Below are 21,962 nucleotides of genomic sequence, written 5' to 3' on the forward strand. Positions count from 1 at the left end.
ACAATCTGTCTAATGTACCTGGGGCAATGGAAGATTAAGTGACTTGCCCAGGGTCGCAGGGAACAGAGCAGGGTTTGAACCCACAACCTCAGGGTGCCGAGGCCGTAGCTCTAACCACTACGCTGCACTCTACTCATGTAACTATTAACATGGCAGTTAGCCATTAATGCGTATTAGCAAGGATGAAAGCATGATGGGCATGTAGGACAATATGCCATACAGTTCACAATGAGGTGGGTTACCATATATAAACTTAACATGGTAGATAACCACCCGGTTAATGCCCCCTAAATAGGCACAGCTAAATGTTTGCAGTGTAGTTAGTGAGTGGTAATAACATTTCCTCTGCATTAGCTGAATAGGAAATTGCTGGGGACAACAGAAAATGCACATATTTTTCAAAGACCATTCAAATCTTATTATAGTTCAGCAAATAAGGACCTAAGAAACTTTATATGATTGGTGCAGTGGTATTACATTTTTTTTTTTTTTTTTTGCAAAGATCCTAATCACAAGTTTTACTTTTTCAGAAGATTGAAGATTTTCATCCATTTCATAAACAAAAACAGGTGTCAGACCTAGAGCGAATGTTCCACGGGGTGCTAAAAGTTACTGTGGAATGAGAAAACAGTTAAAGCTTTTATGCCAGCACCAGAAGGAGCAGATGTTCCATTATATATGTTCAAACAGTGCTCACCCTTCAGATACTCATTAAAAAAATTGAAGGCACCCATTAACATTAAATCTGAACTCAAGTAACAATCTTGACATTTTTCAGGCAGAGAATCAGGAAAATAAATGACAAAGAAACAAATTTACACACATTCAAACCAAAGATTCTCTATTTATAAATGTGCAAATCAAACTTGCATATATAAAATAAATGAGGTGTTTATTGGCATTTTAACAGTGTATGTTTAACTATTACCTTTTAAAAGGTAATAGTTTATTAATTTTCCTTAATAAATTAGGCAAATGTTTTTCTCAAGTTTCATAATTCTACATTAACAAAGATGGCTGGAAAAATTCAGAAGCTGCTGATACAATGATTACACAACTTCAAAATAAATTACATATACATGTGTATATATGTATTATTTACCTATAAGTTTATAACTTACAGTTTGGTATATTTTCTTAATTTGTTCAACAAATCTACTTTTCCATGATTTACAAGTTAGTGCAGGGTCACTACCAGACCAACATCTTACAGAATGCCCATCTTTTGAAGGAGGAAGGCGCAAGCTCGCATGCCAGAAACACTACATAAGACATCTATAATAGGGCGCATCGTGCCACAAACATTTTGGAACCCTTCAACTCAGGAAAGTTTTTACCCAATCCATTTCTCTTCTTTACATAAAGAGCCCGATTTCATTCCATATGGAGGACTGCCAACTTCTCATGAGTTACACTATTGTGTCTTAGATGGAGTAGGTCAAATATATGTACCACAAGCAGTGCCATTCAAGATAGATATTAACCATATTCTCTCTTTCAATATATAAATATTTGCATTAATGGTATGTGCTAGAATCATGGTAAAATCCTGAAATTCTAGATCAGAAATTTTAAAGATACCTACCACCCCTCAAAACACACAATTGGAAACTTTATTCATTGCAATGCTATGATCCTAACTCACAAGTGTTTTCCTTTTTATTTGAAGGACTACTTCCTCCAGAAAAAAAAATGAAGCAATAAGCTATTTTTGTTGAACATAACAAGTCTTTCAAAAATCAAATAGACAAAATTAGCTTCTTTTGGCTAGTTTCTGCTACCAGATGGAGACTCCAATTTTCTGCCCCTGTATAACAAAGTCTTATGGATGGTATGAAGAAAACATTATAAAGAACACAAGAACCTAGGAACCATGGAACCCCTGTGCCACATCAAACACAGTAGGAACTGTACATATAGTTTTCATATATGGCAGTGCTTGTAGGTTATGGTTACAAATTTATATTTCCTCACGGTGTTAACACTTAGCAACAGTGGATGTATACGATGTTTTCAAGTAAAATTTCCATACAATGGAATACAAACCAGCAGGCATGTTCAAGCAAAAACCCAGTGACAAGTGCTTTAAATAATTGGGTTCAATTCTCATACCCAACTTCTGACTATTAGACCAGCAGGAGTTAGGGTTAATCACAGTCTCTAGGCTAGACAGATACATCCATTCATTGAATTCAAGGTCTACGCTTACCAGGGACTATGATGGAGACAATCTATATGCCCACAAGATAAGGATGGTTTATTCTGTTTATATAAAATTTAACCGTGCTCAGAGACATAGCTAGGGGAGGGGGTGCAAGGGGAGCAGTCAGTCCTTCAAACAGATTTTGAATAAAATGGTGTGTATGCAGATCAGCCCTTCTGCTTTACAGACACCTGTTTTACAAAACGTCATCTCTTCCTGACATCAAAACCCATAATTGAAAGCTCTAATCTATTACTTTTCTGATCACTTTGTCTAGACACATAGGCAACCATTCCGCTTGCAGGGCGTTACAGGAAAGGGATAGGACAACACACTGCAGTTAACAAAAAAAAACATGAGATACAAACATTCACAAGTCAAAACTGTTGATATGCCCCCAAAGAGTTGCTAAAATCATGCAAACAAGGAGAATCTGACAAATGAAAATATGTGCACAACTATGATTCAATAAGTTTTAAAAGAAATAAATTGCACCTGCTTAGTAAGTACGCATGCTCCACCACATAATTTTCTCCTATTCCAGGCGGAAACAGCGTAATCAGACAAACCAGCTCATGCTTTCTAAAATATAAATAGAATCCTTCTTTTCAAATCACTCACATTTCACCTTCTTTAGAGATATTAAACTACAGATATAATACAGTGTCTTATTTCAAGCATACTATACTAGATAGCTATCACAGGCCTGCCTATAAAAGCAAGTCTAGAAAATCCAGATAAGGTCTACTTTTCCCACCAGTCATTATACTTTTCTACCGCCACAAACTTTGCTCTAATCTTTTTATAGTAGCTACGTATGAAAACAGGTCACACATACAGTATAGTCATAACAAGGTCTCTAATTCTTGTATAGTTTTACTATGCCCGTTTTCTGAGTAACTTTTAACGACGCATTCAACTAAAACGCTAACAAGTATATTGCTCTGTAATATCACTATACATGAGGTTCACAATTAATACTCCCCCCCTCTTCTTCCCCGTTTAAATAGAAGTCTTCCTGTTAGAAGTACAACATGTACAGACAAAGTTCTAAACCACAACAGATCTGTAAACTACAACAAATCCACTTCCAGCAGTACATTTTCAATGGCCTTTCTTAAAAAGTATATTTTTTGAATTTTTTTTGCCCTGAAGAATATCGCTTTGACTTCTGCACCATGTGACACCATACAACCACCCAGGACAAATTCATGTTTACTACATTATTTCTAGCCCAGGCAGTCAGGCAATGATGCAGAAAGCCTAAATTGTATCCTGTGGTGACAGAGAATTGATGACATGTAACTTGGGGTTACACCACTCTGTCCTGAAACGTACCACTTTGAAACAGATCAAATGAGGCAGCAACAAAAACACAATCCGGCTCAAGGAATTAACCATTGCTAATACTTTCTTCTTCCTTCACATCACCTCTTTTTTTTTCAATTGTGTTCTAGTAGGATTCTCAGATTCTTAGCTAACATTGATTTTGTTAACAGAATAATTTTAGCTTACAACATAAATTCCGAACTGGGTTTTGGGTAGCTATAAATTGGTGTTTTCACAATAATTTTGCCACAAGTATTTTTAAGTGTTATGTCTTTTATTTTCATAAGGATATGGTAGAAGGTCCTTCGCTTTAGTCTTTAATATCGTATAAAAAAATATGACTCGGCGGTCCACTGCTAGTTTTTTTCCTTTGTGTTTGCTTTCGCTTGGAAGATGCACTTTCACCTTCAAGAAGTGAAACAAAAGTGAAAGAAGGCTGATATCCTTTCAAATCACTTGGCATTTTGTCCCTTATGAGTGAGTGATGTAAGCTGCTATAGGCAGTCTTTGCAAAGTGCAACTTGTCCTTTCATGTAGTCTCTGCAAGGGCAAACTCGGTGGTGGTTCAAATGGGACCCAGCACAGCTAAACAGCAACAGATCCCCTTGAAAAACGCAGTGTTTTCTTTTATCATCAAAAGAAGGAACTACAATGTCATTTGCAGATTCAACAGAATGACATTCCACATTATACCTAAAAAACAGAAATAAACAAAATTCATATTTAATAAATCCATGCACTTTCAGACATTTACAGCAATCCAGTTTATTAGCTCTTCTACATAATCAGATGCTATCATCTGTGAAATACTCAGGAAGCAGCAAAAACAGCAACAAAAAAAAAACAACAAGGCAAAACAAAAACAAGAAAAACCCTACAAAAATATTTTGTGCACAGGAAAAAAGTAATTAAAGCAGCAACAACTCACATGGTTATTCTAAAAATCCCACTTTCTTCTATTCAGCAACCATGATATTAGCTTACTGAGAATAAAAGGTTTGTATCTTGATGGTCACACTGATCTTAGCTTGCTTTCACTGCAATAAACTGTCAGTCTCAGGCATCAAGAGCTTTCTTCTGCAAATCATAACTTGTGGAAGTGAATTTGGCTTGTTTTACCTTCCCCTTCCCTTAAGCTTAGGTGGAACTTCTGTGGAGCTCTGGTGGCATTTGGCACCATTTTCACAAGTTTCTCTCCCTGAGGTAAGCTGACCAAGGCACTTTGGGGGAAAGTCTGTATAGGACACCGGTCTAAGCGGCTGATGAGAATTGCACACCGACGTCCTATATAGAATCGCAGAGACTCCTAACCACCCTGATTCTCTAACCGGTGTCTATGTTACAGGCGCCAGTTAGAGAATTGCATTGCCACTGAGCTGATCGCAGCAAGGGAATCTCCTTGCCACAATCAGCTCAGCGGCAGGACACCCCCTCCCCAGCCACAAAGTCAACCAGAAGGAGGGATGCTCACTCCCTCCTGCCGGAAAACCTAGGCTCGTGAAAATGCCTGATTAGAGTGGCTTATGGGCCTGGGTCCTCCTCTCTATGGTTCACTAGCCCACCTCCTAGACTACATAAGATACCTCTGTTCAGCTCTACTAGGCTTTCCTATGCCAGGTGCTGATGTTCTGGAGGCAGGTATGTACTTTTTTAGTCTTTTTAAATTCTTTATTTATATTTTCAACTTTTGCCAAACTTATCAGTCAAATAAGGAAAAAATACAATGCAAACAGAAATATCCTAGCAAGCTTAAGTTCTTGCAGTTAAATTAGACAATGAAATTAAAAAAAATCACAAAGTATAATTAGTCCTCAATAAATGGAGGAGGAGCTGTATATAGACTGAAATGATAAAAATAACAGGCAGTTCTTGAAAGGAAAATAAGATGGAGCTAGTCGGTGTCCGAACATATCCTCACTGAGCTTATATTTGAATGCAACAGGTTCACGTAATTGTTACAGATTGCCCTTTGGTAGAGATAAATCTAGACAGCTGTTGTGGCTCATAGAATACCTTTCGATTCTCTTTATAAACCATGACACATTACAGGGAGGGGTACCTCAAGACAAATGTTGAACCTAACTGCAATGCATGGGGTCTCAATATAAGAAATTGTTTCCTTCTCTTCTGTGTAGAACGAGATAAATCAGGGTACATTCTCACAATATTTGACATAAAAGGAACATCTTTATACTTAATAAAAAGTTTTAACATCCATTCCCTGTCTGAATCTATTATAAATTGTACCAACAATGTAGCTGTAACCTGAACTTCAGTTTCCGACCTCTCTACGAAATTAGTTAAATCCAAACTATCAGCAGAGAGATTCTGCTGGTTAGGATTTTGAGATTTAACTCTCCTAGGGGGTAATACATTTTTGAGAGAGGTGGCTATGAAGTTTCTGGTATCTTCAGAACTTCAGTTAAATACCTCTTAAACATATCATGTGCTGATACAGGAAACACTTTTGGGAAATTTATAGCCCGACGATTACATTTTTTTAGTGGCATTCTCCAGCATTTCTAGCTTGAAATGAAGGTTCCCACTGTCCTTAATCCAAGTTATGGCCTGAGTTTTAACACTTTTTAATCTGGGCTCATGTTCCTCCACTTTACTTTCAAGACATGATATTTTATTCTTAATATCCAAATTTTCTGAAAGAACTGTCATGTAATGTGATGAAAGTTGCTGGATTTGAGTTCCCAAAGAGAGTTGCAAACTGGATATTGCTTCCCATAACGTTTCCATATTGAATACCCTTGGCCTTTGCATAGGTGTAACAAGTTTATATTAATTTGATGAATCGCTTATTTAGGTTTACTAAGCGAGATATAGCATTAATAAAAAATAAACATATATTTAGACATACAATTTAAAATTTAAAAATGATGGGTTTGACCAACAGACTTACAGACTAATCAATACACAAGGTAAGAAGGGACAGTTAAGAACCATAGATGGAAAGAACATTAGGGAGGGAAAAATAGAAACCTGGAAGGAAACTAATATAAAATTTGAACATAATCTTCCTGAGCCCACTGTAGAAGACAAAGTATCTGTAGCCACAGCAGCGTTCCCTTTAATAGAAGCATAGAAACATAGAGTACGACGGCAGAAAAGGGCCAGCGGCCCAACAAATCTACCCACTCAAGAACCCTCCCTCCTTTGAGAGTCTATCTTTTAAGTATAACTCTGCAGCAACCCCACCTGTTTGTCCCAACGTCTCTTGAAGTCGAGCAGGTTACTGGCCTCGACTACCTGGCGTGGAAGACCATTCCATCGATCAATTACCCTTTCGGTGAAAAAGTATTTTCTAGTGTCACCGTGAAATCTTCCCCCCTTAAGTTTTAGCGGATGCCCTCTAGTCGCTGTGGGACCCGTAAGAAAAAATATTTTTTCCTCCACTTCAATGCGGCCCGAGATGTATTTGAATGTTTCTATCATGTCCCCCCTTTCTCTAAGCTCTTCGAGAGTGTATAAGCACAGTCTGCTCAGACGCTCTTTGTATGGGAGATCTCTAAGTCCCGAGACCATCCTAGTGGCCATTCTCTAGATCGACTCCATTCTCTTCACATCCTTTTGATAGTGTGGCCTCCAAAACTGGACACAGTACTCCAGGTGTGGTCTCACCATGAATCTGTATAACGGCAGTATGACTTCAGGCTTTCGGCTGATAAAGCTTCTTCTGATGCAACCCAGCATTTGTCTAGCCTTGGCTGTAGCTTTCTCCAACTGATCGGCAGTTTTCATATCTTCCCGGATGATTACTCCCAAGTCCTTTTCTACAACAGTTCTTGTTAAGTTCTCACCATTCAAGGTGTATGTTCTGCATGGATTTCTGTTACCAAGATGCATTACCTTACATTTCTTGGCATTAAAATTTAGTTGCCAAGTACTGGACCATTGTTCTAGTAAAAGTAGATCCTGCTCCATAGCATTGGGCCTGGTTTCGCTGTCAGGTTCCGTTGCCTTGCCCACAACGTTGCATAGTTTAGCGTCATCGGCAAATAATGTAATTTTGCCTTGAAGTCCCTGAGTTAGATCCCTTACAAAGATATTAAATAGCCTGCTGAATTCCACTTTCCGATTGCACTGATGGTAAAAAAAGCCTCCTCTTCCCTCCACCCAGAGCCGTTTCCCGCACTCTGCTGGGTCGGAAAGGGAGCTTATGGGCTGGTTCCTCCTCCATCTGCCCTTCCTTTGCCTCAGGGTGAATCAGAGGACTACGCGCCTCCGGAGACAAGGTGATGCCTTCGCTGGAGATATCACATACCTCAGCCTGCGTGTCTTTCCATGCCGAGGATACCTCTGGTTCCTGCAATTGGGCACCTTCTCGCTGCACGTAGGCATCTACTGGTCCGGCCACGGAAGCAGTTTCCTCCGGGAAAACCCAGATCTTAGATTTTCTTTTTACCATAAAGGCAAAGTTTCAACAAATTTCAAACGAAACTCTGATGGCATCTCCGTGACTGCATTCAAGCCGCCATCTTTGGTAAACTCCTCCTACTATTTTTAGTCTGATTTTTATGGGGGGGGTGTTCAGTGATCACTGGGGGAGTGTGTGTGTGGGGGGGTCTGTACTTTGCTTCTACAGTGGTTATCTGGTCACTTAGACCTGTTTTAAAATTGCCTAACTCACAACGTATAAGATCCATTTAGGAAGTCTCAAATTTTTGATTACTGCTGCCTACCTCACACCCTAACCACTCCTTCAAAAATGCCCCTTTTCGCTCTGGGCGTACAGCGGCACTGAAAAGGCCTAAGCTATTTTTAGATACGTCTAAAACCTGTTTTGATTATCGGCACTTGGACGACCTGTTTTTTAGGTCGTCCAAGCACTGATTTAGGCGGGTTTTTAGATGTATTTCCATTTCAATTTTGAACCCCATAATGTTTAACAGGTTCCCAAATTTTACTAAATCGGGATTTGTGCACAGAATAAATTTATAGTGGCTTTATATTTATAAATGATACAAACCAATTGCCATCAAAATTGAAAATTAAGCATTTGAAAATTTTTCCAGTTATATAGAATGTCCTATAATGCAATAGAAGTATGTATGGAAATAAAGTCTTTCATTTCTTGGGGACAGACATATTTCTGCATCAAATCTATTTAAGATAACAATTTAATATTTTCAGGGTTATATTAATACAATTGATAACGGGCATTTGTTGCTGTTTTAATATTTTTGACAGAGTGCTACTCCTCCTCTACCCCCTTTCTGCCACCTCTATCCCTCCTAAAGAACAACCAAGTTTGGCTGTATCCCATTCGTGGGACTCACTGAACCACATATCTGTGATGACCACAATGTCCAAGGCTGAGGCCACATATTAAATTTTACAGATCTGGGATTTTATTGCCTAGACCACACATGTCAAACAGAAGGCCCGGGGACCAAATCCGGCCTACCTGGCCGTTTTATGTGGCCCTCGGTGACTGTGTCGCATCTAAGTGCCTGACTCTGCAGCCCTGGTCCCAGTGGCGCTCCAAGTGCCTGAACGCACTGCCCCACTCCCAAAAGCGCTCCAAGCTCCTCATCGTGCTGTTTCAGTACCCATTTGCAGGCAGAAGGACCCAGTCCCAATGTAAAAGCTAGGTTGGAGCAGGGCACTCCACAGAAGTGCCTGACCACGGCACAGGTGTCTCAGGGCGAGGAAGTATCTATACTTCTACTAAGACTAAAGTGCGCTATACAGTGGTACCTTGGATTACGAGCATAATCCGTTCCAGGAGCATGCTCGTAATCCAAAATGCTCGTTTATCAAAGCGAGTTTCCCATAGGAAATAATGGAAACTCGCTTTGATGTGTTCCCCCCCCCCCCGAGAACCGGCATTGCTCCCCTCGAAGGCCCCCCCCCCCGCGATCAGGCACCCCCCCTGCGATCCGGCACCCCCCCGCCACGATCCGAACCCCCCCCGACATGATTGGGCACCCCCCGCCACGATCCGACCCCCCCCCGCCATGATCCGACATCCCCCCGACACAATTGGGCACCCCCCCCCGCCGCTTCTTATCCTCATCTGGGCACTCTTGAAAATTGGCTTCCTCCTCTGCTGGGCCTTGAGCATCTGAGCATGCTCAAGGCCTGCGAGTTCACGTTCAGAACGTGAACTCGCAGGCCTTGAGCATGCTCAGATGCTCAAGGCCCAGCAGAGGAGAAGGCCGATTTTCAAGAGTGCCCAGATGAGGGTAAGAAGCGGCGGGGGGGGGGGGGGGGGTGTCGGATCGTGGTGGTGGGGTGTCCAATCGTGGCGGGGGGGGTCGGATCGTGGCAGGGGGGTGCCGGTTCGAGGCAGGGGGGGGTGCCGGATCGCAAGGGGGGGGGTGCCGGATTGCGGGGGGGGGGGGGGGGGCTGCTCGTAAATCGAGCCATGCTCGGTTTCCGAGGCACTGATTTTGCAAATGTTTTGCTCGTCTTGCAAAACACTCGCAAACCGGTGCACTCGTAAACCGAGGTACCACTGTACTTTCTAGTGCATGCTTAACACATGCTAAATGCTAGCGTGTGCATGTTATCCTATGGACGCCTTTGTGGTTAGCGCACGCTAAACACGAGCTAAAACGCTTAGCGCACCTTAGTAAAAGAGGGCCTAAGTATCTTAATAGAAAATTTGGCCTTCGACTTTGCCTGTGTGTTAGATTTTGGCCCCTTATGTGATTGAGTTTGACACTCCTGGCCTAGACTGTGAACATTTGTGCAAAGCGCCTTTCAATGACCTTGGAGGGCTTGCTTATATTTTGTGAACTGTTTTTCTTCTAAGTTTCTTTTTGTTCTTTGTTGCTGATCAGTAAATTATGAGAATTCTGTCATTTACTATGTTACTCTTATTTTTTTCCACTAATGTAATGAATTGCTATGGTGACACCCTAAACTCGTTTCTCTTCCATCTGTCATCCCTTCCCCTAGTTTAACTTTCTATATATTGTTTACATTTTCACTTAAAATATTTTTCTGTCTTAGAAAGATATAACTCCTCTTTTATCAAGCTGCACTAAAGGTTTTTAGTGCGGGCCGGCGAGGTAGACGCTCTGATGCTCATAGAAATTCTATGAGCGTTAGAGCATTTACCGTGCCGGTTCATGCTAAAAACCTCTAACGCAGCTTGATAAAAGAGGCCCTTATAATGTTTTAAGCCACTTTTTGAAGCTGGCTGTGTGATGGAGCTTTTCTCCCAGCAGAATTTCTCAGGTTTTCAGGATATCCACAATATTCTGTATACATAGGATGACATTACATATACAGTACTAAGCTTACAATATATGCAAATGTGTATCTCAGGCATATTTATTTCATGAAAACCTGACTGGGTGTACCGTATTTTCACGCATATAACGCGTGCGTTATACACGATTTTTACAAACCGTGCATAACCTTGCGCGTTATACGCGTGAGCGCGTTTTACAACTTTTTTTTACATAGTTCCCCCCCGACGTCCGATTCAGCCCCCCGCAGGACCGCTTGCACCCCCACCCCGAAGGACCGCTCGCACCCCCACAGCCTCCCGACCCCCCCCCCATCATGTAGAAGTTCCTACCGTTGTCCTGCTGCTTCCTCTTGGCGGTCCCAGCCCTTCTGTGAGCCCTGCGTCTGCGCTGCTTCCTCTTCCGGCGGTCCCGCCCTTTCTCTGATGTCAGAGAAAGGGCGGGACCGCCGGAAGAGGAAGCAGCACAGACGCAGGGCTCACAGAAGGGACGGGACCGCCAAGAGGAAGCAGCAGGACAATGGTAGGAGCTTCTACATGATGGGGGGGGGGTCGGGAGGCTGTGGGGGTGCGAGCGGTTCTTCGGGGTGGGGGTGCGAGTGCGTGCGAGCGGTCCTTCGGGGTGGGGGTGCGTGCGAGCGGTCCTTCGGGGTGGGGGTGCGAGCGGTCCTGCGGGGGGGGGGGGGGTGAATCGGACGTCGGGGGGGCATCAGGCTTTCAGGGTGGGGACAGGACTTCAAGGGGGAGAGGAGAGTCAGGGCTGCATGCGCGGTATACGGGTGTGAGCGGTATATAAAAATTACAGTTTCCCGCGCGCTATACCCGTGTGCGTGTTTTACACGGGTGTGCGCTATATGAGTGAAAATACAGTAGTACCCCAGGAGAGGTTCAACAAAGTTTTGCCCTTATTTTATTTATCATCTGGCTTGTATTCCTGCTAGCCAAGGATCCTGGGAAGCATTTTACCTTTTACTATCCCTTGATCTGTGTTCCCAAGATAATGCCTCTGACAGTAAAATCCCAGCAGTAGGAGATTTTTGTTTTGATATCTTTTGATATAGCCAGAACAATTTGGGATGCACTGGGTATCACTATTACAAAATTGATCTAAAAAAGATCATCTGCTTTAACTAACCTGAATAAAAGAAATTCTACCTTTTTAAAAATCCTAGTGTGCAAACATAAGTGGGTGACTAAGGAGAAATTTTTTAGTGTTCCTATTACATTTGCTCCGGAAGCCTTGGGCTCTCTGTTATGTTAAAGTGAGCATATTTATTTTATATTATCCAATGCTGACCCCTTGTGGCACCCAGTTAGCAAGTCCCAATTCTCAGATTTATCATCAAGTACATGTTGGGCTCAACGAAAACACGCCCGAGCCACCAGCCTGCCAAACACAACTGCCCAGACCGAAAGAGCTGTCACATCAAAACTCTGTTTAAGGAAGGACTCCAACTTATGCTCCTCCGGATCCTTCAAGGCCGCACCGCCCTCAACAGTCACAGTATGTCGCTTAGAGATGACCGAGACCACCGCATCCACTACAAGCAACTTCAGAGTATCCCTATCTCCTTCCGGAAAGGGATACAGGCGGGCCATGGAGCGCGCAAAGCGAAAAGGGTCTTCTGGCACCTGCCACTGTGCGAACATGATGTTCCGAATATCCTGATGCATAGGAAAAGAGCGGGAAGCAGAGCAAATCCCCTTAAGTAAGGGGTCCACCGTATGCAGGGGCTCCGACATGGGGTCCTCAAAGTGCAAAACCGAGGAGACCTGAAGGATTAACTCATGGAACTCTTCCCTCTGAAAAATGTGTACCACAGATGCATCTTTGCTGGCTTGGGGGTGCTTAAACCCCTCACCGGCGGAATCCGGCCTCTCATGAGAATCCTGGAATTCTCCCCAAGGGTCCAGGTCCTCAACCACCTTGTGCTCTTCTGGGAAAAAATCCTCATCCCGAGACCCTCAGGCATTTGGATGAGAGAGGAGTAGAGCGGAGCAAAACTGCTGCTGTGTGTGGCCGCACCGGGGAAGATGTCGAGGGTAAACTCCCCCCCCCCCCCCTGAGACCCCCGGAGTGGACACAGAACCTCCTGCTGCCAGCACATAAGCTTTACAAAGTGCTAACATAAATTCAGGGGGAAAGACCCCCGGCGGTCCCAAGGGACTACTTGCCCCAGCAGAGGACCCTGACATACCTTGCCCCTGTATTTCCAGAACAGGGGGAAGGTCACCTGAGGTAACTGAATGAGGAGGTTCCTGCCGAAATTGAACACAAAACCACCAAAATCGGAGCTCCTGCGGCCTGTCGTGTCTGAAAAGCCTTGGACTTTCCTGATGCTCTGGCCGAGGTACCGACCGACGCGAAAAGGGAATCCCCAGCCGAACCGGCGGTAAGGGAATCCTGTGCTCCCTGACCGTCGGTGGCTGTGGAACCCCCTGCGTGGGCGTCGGGTGAAGCCCTGGCTTCCCCATGATCCGAAACTAAACCACGAGGCACATGTGGCAGGGTGCCCTAGCCGCTGGCATCCGCTACCGACGAGGCTTCCCCACTGCTCCGGCCTGCACAACACTTGCACATGCTGGCCACGAGTACCTCACACCTGGAGCACTTTTTCCCTTTAAAAGAGCTCATTGTGCTGAAAACTGCCCTAGCTGTTAGCCCTAAAGTACTGGTTAGTTGAGAAAAACCCACAGAAAAAAAGGCAGTTATAAAGGGAAATGAGCCCTTTAGACTGGCATACCTCAGGATTTTTTTGTTATTTCTGTTTACTTAGTCAGAACAGACTCCACATTTCTCAAACCTGGAGGGCCGACCAACCAGGGGGCCAGGCTGCCTGCTGAGGCCCACTACAAAAATATGAGGAGGTGGAGGAAGGAGGGGCCCAGCATGAGACCCGCCGGGTTTAACACCCCCGAGGTCAGAAGGATCCCCAAAGAGAACCCGCCCAAGCTCTATCCGGCACAAAAAGAGGAACCAGGAGTTCAAAGTTTCAACAGTACTAAGAGGGGAGCTGAAAAGCCTTACCACCTGCTACCGGAGACTGAGGAAAACTGGAGTAGCAAGAGGAGCATGATATACAAGTTTGATCTCCATCTCCACCTGCTGGTAGCAGTGAGGCATATTACCCATTCGTAAGAACTATACCTGTCTACCAAGCAATACAGAAGTAGCCAATTTTTAAAACTGGCCATGTTAAAGTGCAAAATTACATGTGCAACAAAATGTAATAGCAGTACAAGGCTTATTAAAGAAAAATATAATATACACAATATTTTGTTAGTTTTAGATTTTTTAAAGTTCCTATTCTGCTGTAAGCTTGGCTCTAACCTGACTTCCCCCATCCCAACTCTTTTTTTTCTTCCTACTGGGTTTGACCAGGCACTAGCTTGTTGTGAAGGTGGAGGATACATATTTCTGAAAATAGAGAGTAAGAGAGGAACCAGCAAAGTTGGAGAGAAATTCTACCACATGTAAAAATTAGAGTACATTTCACCCTCTATATTCGTGGGGGTTAGGGGCAGAGCTGGCCCCCCCGAATATTAAAAAAACGTGAATAATATTTGGGCCAGTTCTGCCCCTAACCTCCGCCTATTTTAAGTCCTGAAAGCTCCCCCTTAAGCCTTACCTGGCGGTCTAGCGGGTTTTCAGGCAGGAGCGATCTTCCCACGCTCCTGCCCCGTACAGATCACTCACAGGAAATGGCTGCCTTGAGCTCCCGAAGTCTCTCGAGCCATTTCCTGTGAGCGATCTGTATGGGGCAGGAGCATGGGAAGATTGCTCCTGCCCCGAAAACTGCTAGACCACCAGGTAAGGCTTAAGGGGTGGGGGGGTGGGGGGGCTTTACAGGGCTTAAAATAGCCTGAAAAATGAAAATGCATTTTTTTGATTTCAAACCGCGAATAAGCGAATCTGTAGATACGGAATTCGCGAATACGGAGGGGGAAGTGTAATAGTAACAGTTATTTACAAAAAATAAAAATGTTATTCTTTCTTCTGCTGGCTGTGTTAAAATGCTTATACCAGTAAGAATGATGTATACCTACGAAAGCTTTTTCTTATTAGATTAATAGTGACAGGTGCTTCAGTTTTTAAGATTTGCTCTTCTTCTTTGCCAGTACCACTTATCTATATTTGCTACTTGACATATCCTTAATGCTTTGATTTACCCTTTCATGCAGTACCTCATCTACTAAGGAATTAAAAAAAAAAAAAGAACATAAGCAGTGCCTCTGCTGGATCAGACCATAGGTCCATCGTGCCCAGCAGTCCGCTCACGTGGCGGCCCATCAGGATCTGTATAGGATCCTCTATCTATACCCCTCTATCCCCTTTTCCTTCAGGAACTTATCTAATCCCTTCTTGAACCCCAATACCGTACTCTGTCCTATCACATCCTCTGGAAACGCATTTCAGGTGTCCACCACCCTTTGGGTGAATAAGAACTTCCTAGCATTGGTTCTGAATCTGTCCCCTCTTAATTTTTCCAAATGCCCTCGTTCTTGTAGTTTTCAAAAGTTTGAAGAATCTGTCCCTCTCCACTTTCTCTATGCCCTTCATGATCTTGTAAGTCTCTATCATGTCCCCTCTAAGTCTCCGCTTTTCCAGGGAAAAGAGCCCCAGTTTCTCTAATCTCTCACATATGAAAGGTTTTCCATACCTTTTATCAAACTGCTTATGGAGTTGATTATTGTTCTAGGGAAAAACATACCTGTATATATTTGGCTCTAAGTCTGTTCCTTATGCCTTATGACAAAGACCACTGACCTTTTTAGTAACCTTCCTCTGGACTGGCTCCATTCTGTTTATACCTTTTTGAAGGTGCAGTATCTAGAATTGTACATAATATTCTAAATAAGATCTCACCAGAATCTTATACAGAGGCATCGATCTATCTTTTTTCCTACTGGCCATTCCTCTACCTATGCACCCAGCATCCTTCTAGCTTTTGTCATCGCCTTTTCAACCTGTTTGGCCACCTTAAGATCATTACATACTATCACACTCAAGTCCTGCTCCTCTCTCGTGCACAATGTTCTTCTCTCCCTAAACTGTACTGTTCCCTCGGGTTTTTGCAGCCCAAATGCATGACTTTGCAATTTCTTAGCATTAAATCTTAGCTGTCGAAGTCTAGACCATTCCTCAAGTTTCGCTAGGTCTTCCTCGTGTTATCCACAGATTCCACACCATCAGAGGTGTCTTACTCTATTGCAGATTTTGGTATCATCCGCAAAGAGGCAAATCTTATCAGACAGCCCTTTAGCAATACACTTCCCCCTCCCCATTCGCGGTTTCCGCACTCGCGATTTCACATAATCGTGATTTTTTTTCTTCCCCCGGCATCCTGGCCTTACCTGGTCTAGTGGGCTTTCGGGGCAGGAGCCCCGTGTAGATCGCCAATAGGAAATGGCTGCCATGAACTCCTGCCGTAGTCTCAAGAGACTACGGTAACTCACGGCAGTCTTCCCTCCTCTCCCTGTCCAGCAGTAACTCTCTTCCCTTTCCCTCCTCCCCTCCCAGCAGCATCTCTCCTTCTCCTTCCCACCAGGTCCAGTAGCAGCTGTCCTTTTTTTTCCCTTGCCAAGCAGCTTCCCAGCCTCCAACAGTGGCTTTCTCTCCTCCCAGCAGCTCACCGTACTTGCCAGCGCAGCAATTCAGTAAGGCAGCCTTGGGTCCTTTGATGGGACGCGCCGCCTCTGAGGAAAGAGGAAGTTGCACCATCAGAGGCGGCCGTGACTCAGCAAAAGCCCCAAGGTTGCCTTCATGAATCGCTGCACTGGCAAATACCAACAGCTGCCATGATCTCGCGCCGGCCCTGTGTGGACCGGCAGGAAATTGCAGCTCGATCTCGCCAGCCCTAAGCAGACCAGCACGAATTTTCTGCAGACCGGCACCAGTCCACTGACTGGCAGTTGAAGGTCAGTGATTTAGATCCTTATTAGGATTATAGAAAAAAAATCTATTGGCGGTTATGCGACTTCTACGATACAGGATTTATATATGCATGTTTATATGAAACGTCATACCCAAAACGCCACTAATTTTTTTATTTTTTTTTTTAAATATATAAACTTTCCTTAACAGTTTCTTATCAATTCTTCTGATTATATTGAAAAAAAAAAAAAGGATGTAATCAGAAGAACTGAGTGAGCCAAAATGTATAATTTAACCAGTCATGATTTTTCCAGTTTTTTGTGATCATTTGAACTGCAATTCCAGTTAAAATCAAGAAAACACGGCTTTTAAATTTATCAAGGGGAGGTTTAATATGTAAAATAGTACCATAAATTATATATTTTGGTGGACAAATGTATGTAATACATATAGATATGAGAGTGTGAACGCAGAATGCTTAGGGTTTAGTGTTTTATTTAACAAAATATGGAGTCTATTGGCTTTATTTGCTGCTTCGCATTAAAAAATAAATATATTGCCTTCCGAGTTTTTTCAGTACACATCTGGGTTGGGATGGGGGGGGGGAGGGTAGGGAAAGGTACTGAAAAATGGATATTAAAGATGTTTAGTATTGTCAATATTAATAATTGTTGGAAGGGGGTTGGGTATAGTTATGATTCTATAACATTTGTTTGAAATAGTGTATTCTTTGTAATATTTTACTATTTTCAATTAAATGTATTACACTATTGTAATTTAATAAAATAATAAAAATGTTTTAAAAAAAGAACTGAGTGAGAAACCGTTAATGAAAGTTTATATCCTATATAATAAAACCCTAGCCGCGGCATGCGCACTTACCTGCGTGCTTCTGTGATCTCTGATCTGTGATCAGTAGGTCCGTGGCCAGCAGGATTGCAGATGTGGTGGCCAAAGCGGAGAAACACAGCACAGCCGGCGACTCCCCCCTCCCGCCCTCACTCACCGCCAAAACCACAACCGCCAAAGCCTCCTCCTTCTCGCCGGCTCACCTGCGTTTCAATTAAGAGAAAAGCGCTGCATCGTGCTAACGCTGGCCTCGCCGTCTTCTGTCCATTGTGGCCCGCCCTCTCTGACTACTTCCTGTTTCCGCTAGGGTTGGCCGCAGTGGATAGAAGATGCCGAAGCCAGCGGTAGTGCGGTGCAGCGCTTTTCTCTCAATTTCAACGCGGCAGCTGGGAAGGGGGCAGCAGGAAATGCTGCTGCTGCTGCACAGGAAAGGCCGGGAAATGCTGCTGCTGCACAGGGAAGTGTGTGTGTGTGTGGGGGGGGGGAAATGCTGCTTCTGCACAGGGAAGGCCAGGAAATGCTGCTGCTGCACAGGGTAATGTGTGTGTGTGTGTGGGGGGGGAATGCTGCTGCTGAACAGGGAAGAGCGGGAAATGCTGCTGCTGCACAGGGAAGGGAGGGAGGGAAATGCTGCTGCACAGGGAAGTGGAGGGGATGGAGAGGGAAAGGGGGCCTGGAAGCAATCTTGCTTTGCTTTGGGGGAGGGGAGATAGAAGGGGGCCATGGAGAGACAGAAAGACAGGCAGGCAGGCAGCGCATTAGAACGAAAGACAGACACACAGAAAGACAGCAGGCAGGGAGAGAGACAGAAAGAAAGAAACAGACAGACAGGGTGCCAGAGTGAGAAACAGAAAGAAAGAAGGATAGGCAGCGTGAGGGAGAAAGAAAGAAAGGAAGAGAGACAGGGGCAGGGAGAGACACAGAAAGAAAGAAAGACAGACAAACATATATTCTAGCACTCGTTAATGTAACGGGCTTAAACACTAGTGTGTGTGTGTGTGTATATATATATATATATATATCCTCATATATTGTAACATATGTACTGTATATATGTAAACAAATTACTGTTTGTCTACCTGTTGCCAAGTTTTTGATGTTCATTTTAAATATAGATTTTTTCAAGGGTAATGAATTCTCTGCTTACAGTTAACTCAGTGTTAACTCAGTCACCTGTTTCAAATGGAATTGTGAATACAGCTCATTTAGGTGTTATGGTGATAATTATGATAGATTCTCACATGGTTAACACTTTATAATAATCTCAATTTTCCCAGTATCCAGGAGATGGATATATACTAGTGGCAAGATCCACAGGCTTTTCTACAGTGTACTACAGATGGGTCCCGCAGAAGGGATTTTGTGTTATATTTAAATACTGTATATATTTCTATGAAAGTGTAAAAAACATGTTTGTTTTTGTATTATATCCTTGGATAATGTGTGTTTTTAGATTAGTTTCCTTTTGTATTCTATTTCAATTATCATTCTTCTGGTTTTTTTTTTAAATCACTTTTCATTCCTTTCTTATCTCTCAGTTTTGTAGTGATGCTTTCATGATAAGCATGGATATTATTTAATACAGATATGCATTTTTTTGTATTGTTTCATAATAGGGATCTATATGAATTAGTGTGCGCTATATACCATCACTTAGCATGTGATAACAGCAAAGCTAACAAAATTACTCCCCTTCTATGGCTTTGAGGAAGATCCTTTTTCTAGATTTGCTTGTGTACAAAATGTTTTTCTGCATCTGCATTTATACACTAATCTTCAGTAACTAGTAGTAAATAGTTTATTATCTCTTTTACAAAGGTGAATTTAAAATATTTATAGCATAGAATAAAGAGGTTTGTGTTGACACTTGCAGCAATGGGTTTGTGGGGCAGCTTTACCATGCGATATAAATGAGAAATGGTGTGCACTCTTCTGTGATAGGTTAGTCTGATGCCACAGCTCCTCTTTCAATTTCATAACAACGAGGATGAAATGCGATATGAAGTTATTCAGAGTAGTGAAGATGCAGGCGGACTGCGAAGATCTGCAACGTGACATAATCAGGCTTGAGGAATGGGCATCGACCTGGCAGTTGAGGTTCAACGCGGACAAGTGTAAAGTGATGCATGTCGGTAACAAAAATCTCATGCACGAATACAGGATGTCCGGGGCGGTACTTGGAGAGACCTTCCAGGAAAGGGACTTGGGACTTCTGATCAACAAGTCGATGAAGCCGTCCATGGAATGTGCAGCGGCGGTGAAAAGGGCAAACAGAATACTAGGAATGATAAAGAAGGGGATCACAAACAGATCGGAGAAGGTTATCATGCCGCTGTATTGGGCCATGGTGCGCTCTCACCTGGAGTACAGCGTCCAGCACTGGTCAGCGTACATGAAGAAGGACATGGTACTACTCGAAAGGGTCCAGAGAAGAACGACTAAGATGGTTAAGGGGTTGGAGGAGTTGTCGTACAGCGAAAGATTAGAGAAACTGGGCCTCTTCTCCGTCGAGCAGAAGAGATTGAGAGGGGACATGATTGAAACGTTTAAGGTACTGAAGGGAACAGACTTGGTAGATAAGGACAGGATGTTCACCCTCTCCAAGATAGGGAGAATGAGAGGGCACTTTCTAAAATTGAAAGGGGATAGATTCCGCATGAACATAAGGAATTTCTTCTTCACCCAGAGAGTGGTAGAAAACTGGAATGCTCTTCCGGAGTCTGTCATAGGGGAAAACACCCTCCAGGTATTCAAGACAAAGTTAGACAAGTTCCTAATGAACAAGGACGTACACTGATAGGGCTGGTCTCAGTTAGGGCGCTGGTCTTTGACCAGAGGGCCGCCACATGAGCGGACTGCAGGGCATGATGGACCACTGGTCTGACCCAGCAGCAGCAGTTCTTATGTTCAATTCAATAACAATGAGGATGAAATGCATTCCATATCAATTCAATATCATTTATGGCAACTTTGAAGACAGACAACATTGTAAAATGTAAGTAGCTTAGAGTTCAGGTTACATTGGTCATTTGACAGCAACACTCATATTTCCTCCAAAGCGGGAGGGCTTTGCTACAGGAGATCATCACTTGGACTACAAGTCTCTAGATATGAATTCTTGTATATGAATTAGGAAAAGCTGAGCAGTTCCCCATGTGTTTATTTTCCAGCAAATCCTTTCATTGCCTTGTCCAAACCCTTTACTATTCAAATACTCACTTCAAAAGATCTTTGTCCTTGTTCAGGTGCTGGAAGAAAGATGGCTCACAGACAAGCTGGTTTTCTTGACAGACTTGTTTACATGATTTTCCAGGTTCAGCCATCTTTACCTGAAGAGCACTTAGTGGGGGCCACATCACTTGACCATGACAAAAATCCTGGAATGAGACAAATATACATTATATCTATTGCTTTCTTATAATTTCCAGCTTTAATGTAGCTTTAAGGGAGTATAAAAACTACTGTATATACTCAAATATAAACCAAGATTTTTGGGGCCCAAAAAATGGCCCAAAAATGTGGGTCTTGGCTTATATTTAGGTCAGTGCCAAGTTTCAAGTTTTATTAAAATTTGATATTCTGCTTATCAAGCTTCTAAGTGGTATACATAAAAATATGGAAAAAACAAGCCAAAACTGCAGATGTGTACAACGATGTAGGCAAAATTTATTGTGACAACCAAACTATATATTAAAACCTTTTTACCAAACAGGGGACCCAACACGGTCCAAGTTTCGGACAACCTTCATCAGGGGTCCATGGTAGAAAAAGGAAACAACATATGTCACAACAAATGTTGAAAAGTATATAATAAAGCCAAACTGATGTTATGTAACGCCAAGAGTCACTGTGAATAGTAAAAGTCCATTAGATGATTGCTTTACAACTCCCTTAGTTTCCTGATCGGCATTTTCTGACATTTTTACTGCATTTTGCTTTACGATTTTCCAGGTTGCTTTACGTTCTCCATTCATTTAAAAGTTTTTGATGGCTTCGCAAAGTTTTTACTCTAGCGATTTTTACTATTCACAGTGACTCTTGGCGTTACATAACATCAGTTTGGCTTTATTATATACTTTTCAACATTTGTTGTGACATATGTTTTTTTTCCTTTTTCTACCATGGACCCCTGATGAAGGTTGTCCGAAACTTGGACCGTGTTGGGTCCCCTGTTTGGTAAAAAGGTTTTAATATATAGTTTGGTTGTCACAATAAATTTTGCCTACATCGTTGTACACATCTGCAGTTTTGGCTTGTTTTTTCTGGTTGGTTTTTTTCACTGCAGACAAGGTTGGACTCCCCTCTTTTCGTTTCTGATACATAAAAATATAAAATTGGGGATACATGGATTGTAACACACAGACATACTGGAACAGAAAGGAGGAGGGGGAAGAATTATATTTCTAAATAGGATAGGGAGCCAATTAAGGGTAGTACAGTAGGATGGGACCCATCTGTAAATAAAGGTATGGAGAACCGTTAAAGATCAAAGGCAT

At 42.9% G+C, this 21,962-nt stretch overlaps 1 protein-coding gene across 3 annotated transcripts in view; it reads right to left on the reverse strand.

Annotated features, from left to right (window-relative positions):
* Positions 1 to 416: 416 nt before the first annotated feature.
* MGAT5 (alpha-1,6-mannosylglycoprotein 6-beta-N-acetylglucosaminyltransferase) overlaps positions 417 to 21,962 on the reverse strand; it is a 251,467-nt gene continuing 229,921 nt past the window's right edge. For all 3 annotated transcript variants that reach the window (XM_033944757.1, XM_033944755.1, XM_033944756.1), the window contains exons 16-17: positions 20,686 to 20,843; positions 417 to 4,225 (exon numbers count right to left, since the gene is read on the reverse strand). In XM_033944757.1, the coding sequence (XP_033800648.1) occupies positions 4,027 to 4,225; positions 20,686 to 20,843 (357 nt within the window). In that variant the 3' untranslated portion in view covers positions 417 to 4,026. The remainder of the gene's footprint in view (positions 4,226 to 20,685; positions 20,844 to 21,962) is intronic.

The sequence above is a fragment of the Geotrypetes seraphini genome, chromosome 5 (genome assembly GCF_902459505.1).
Source record: "Geotrypetes seraphini chromosome 5, aGeoSer1.1, whole genome shotgun sequence".
Taxonomy (NCBI): Eukaryota; Metazoa; Chordata; class Amphibia; order Gymnophiona; family Dermophiidae; genus Geotrypetes; species Geotrypetes seraphini.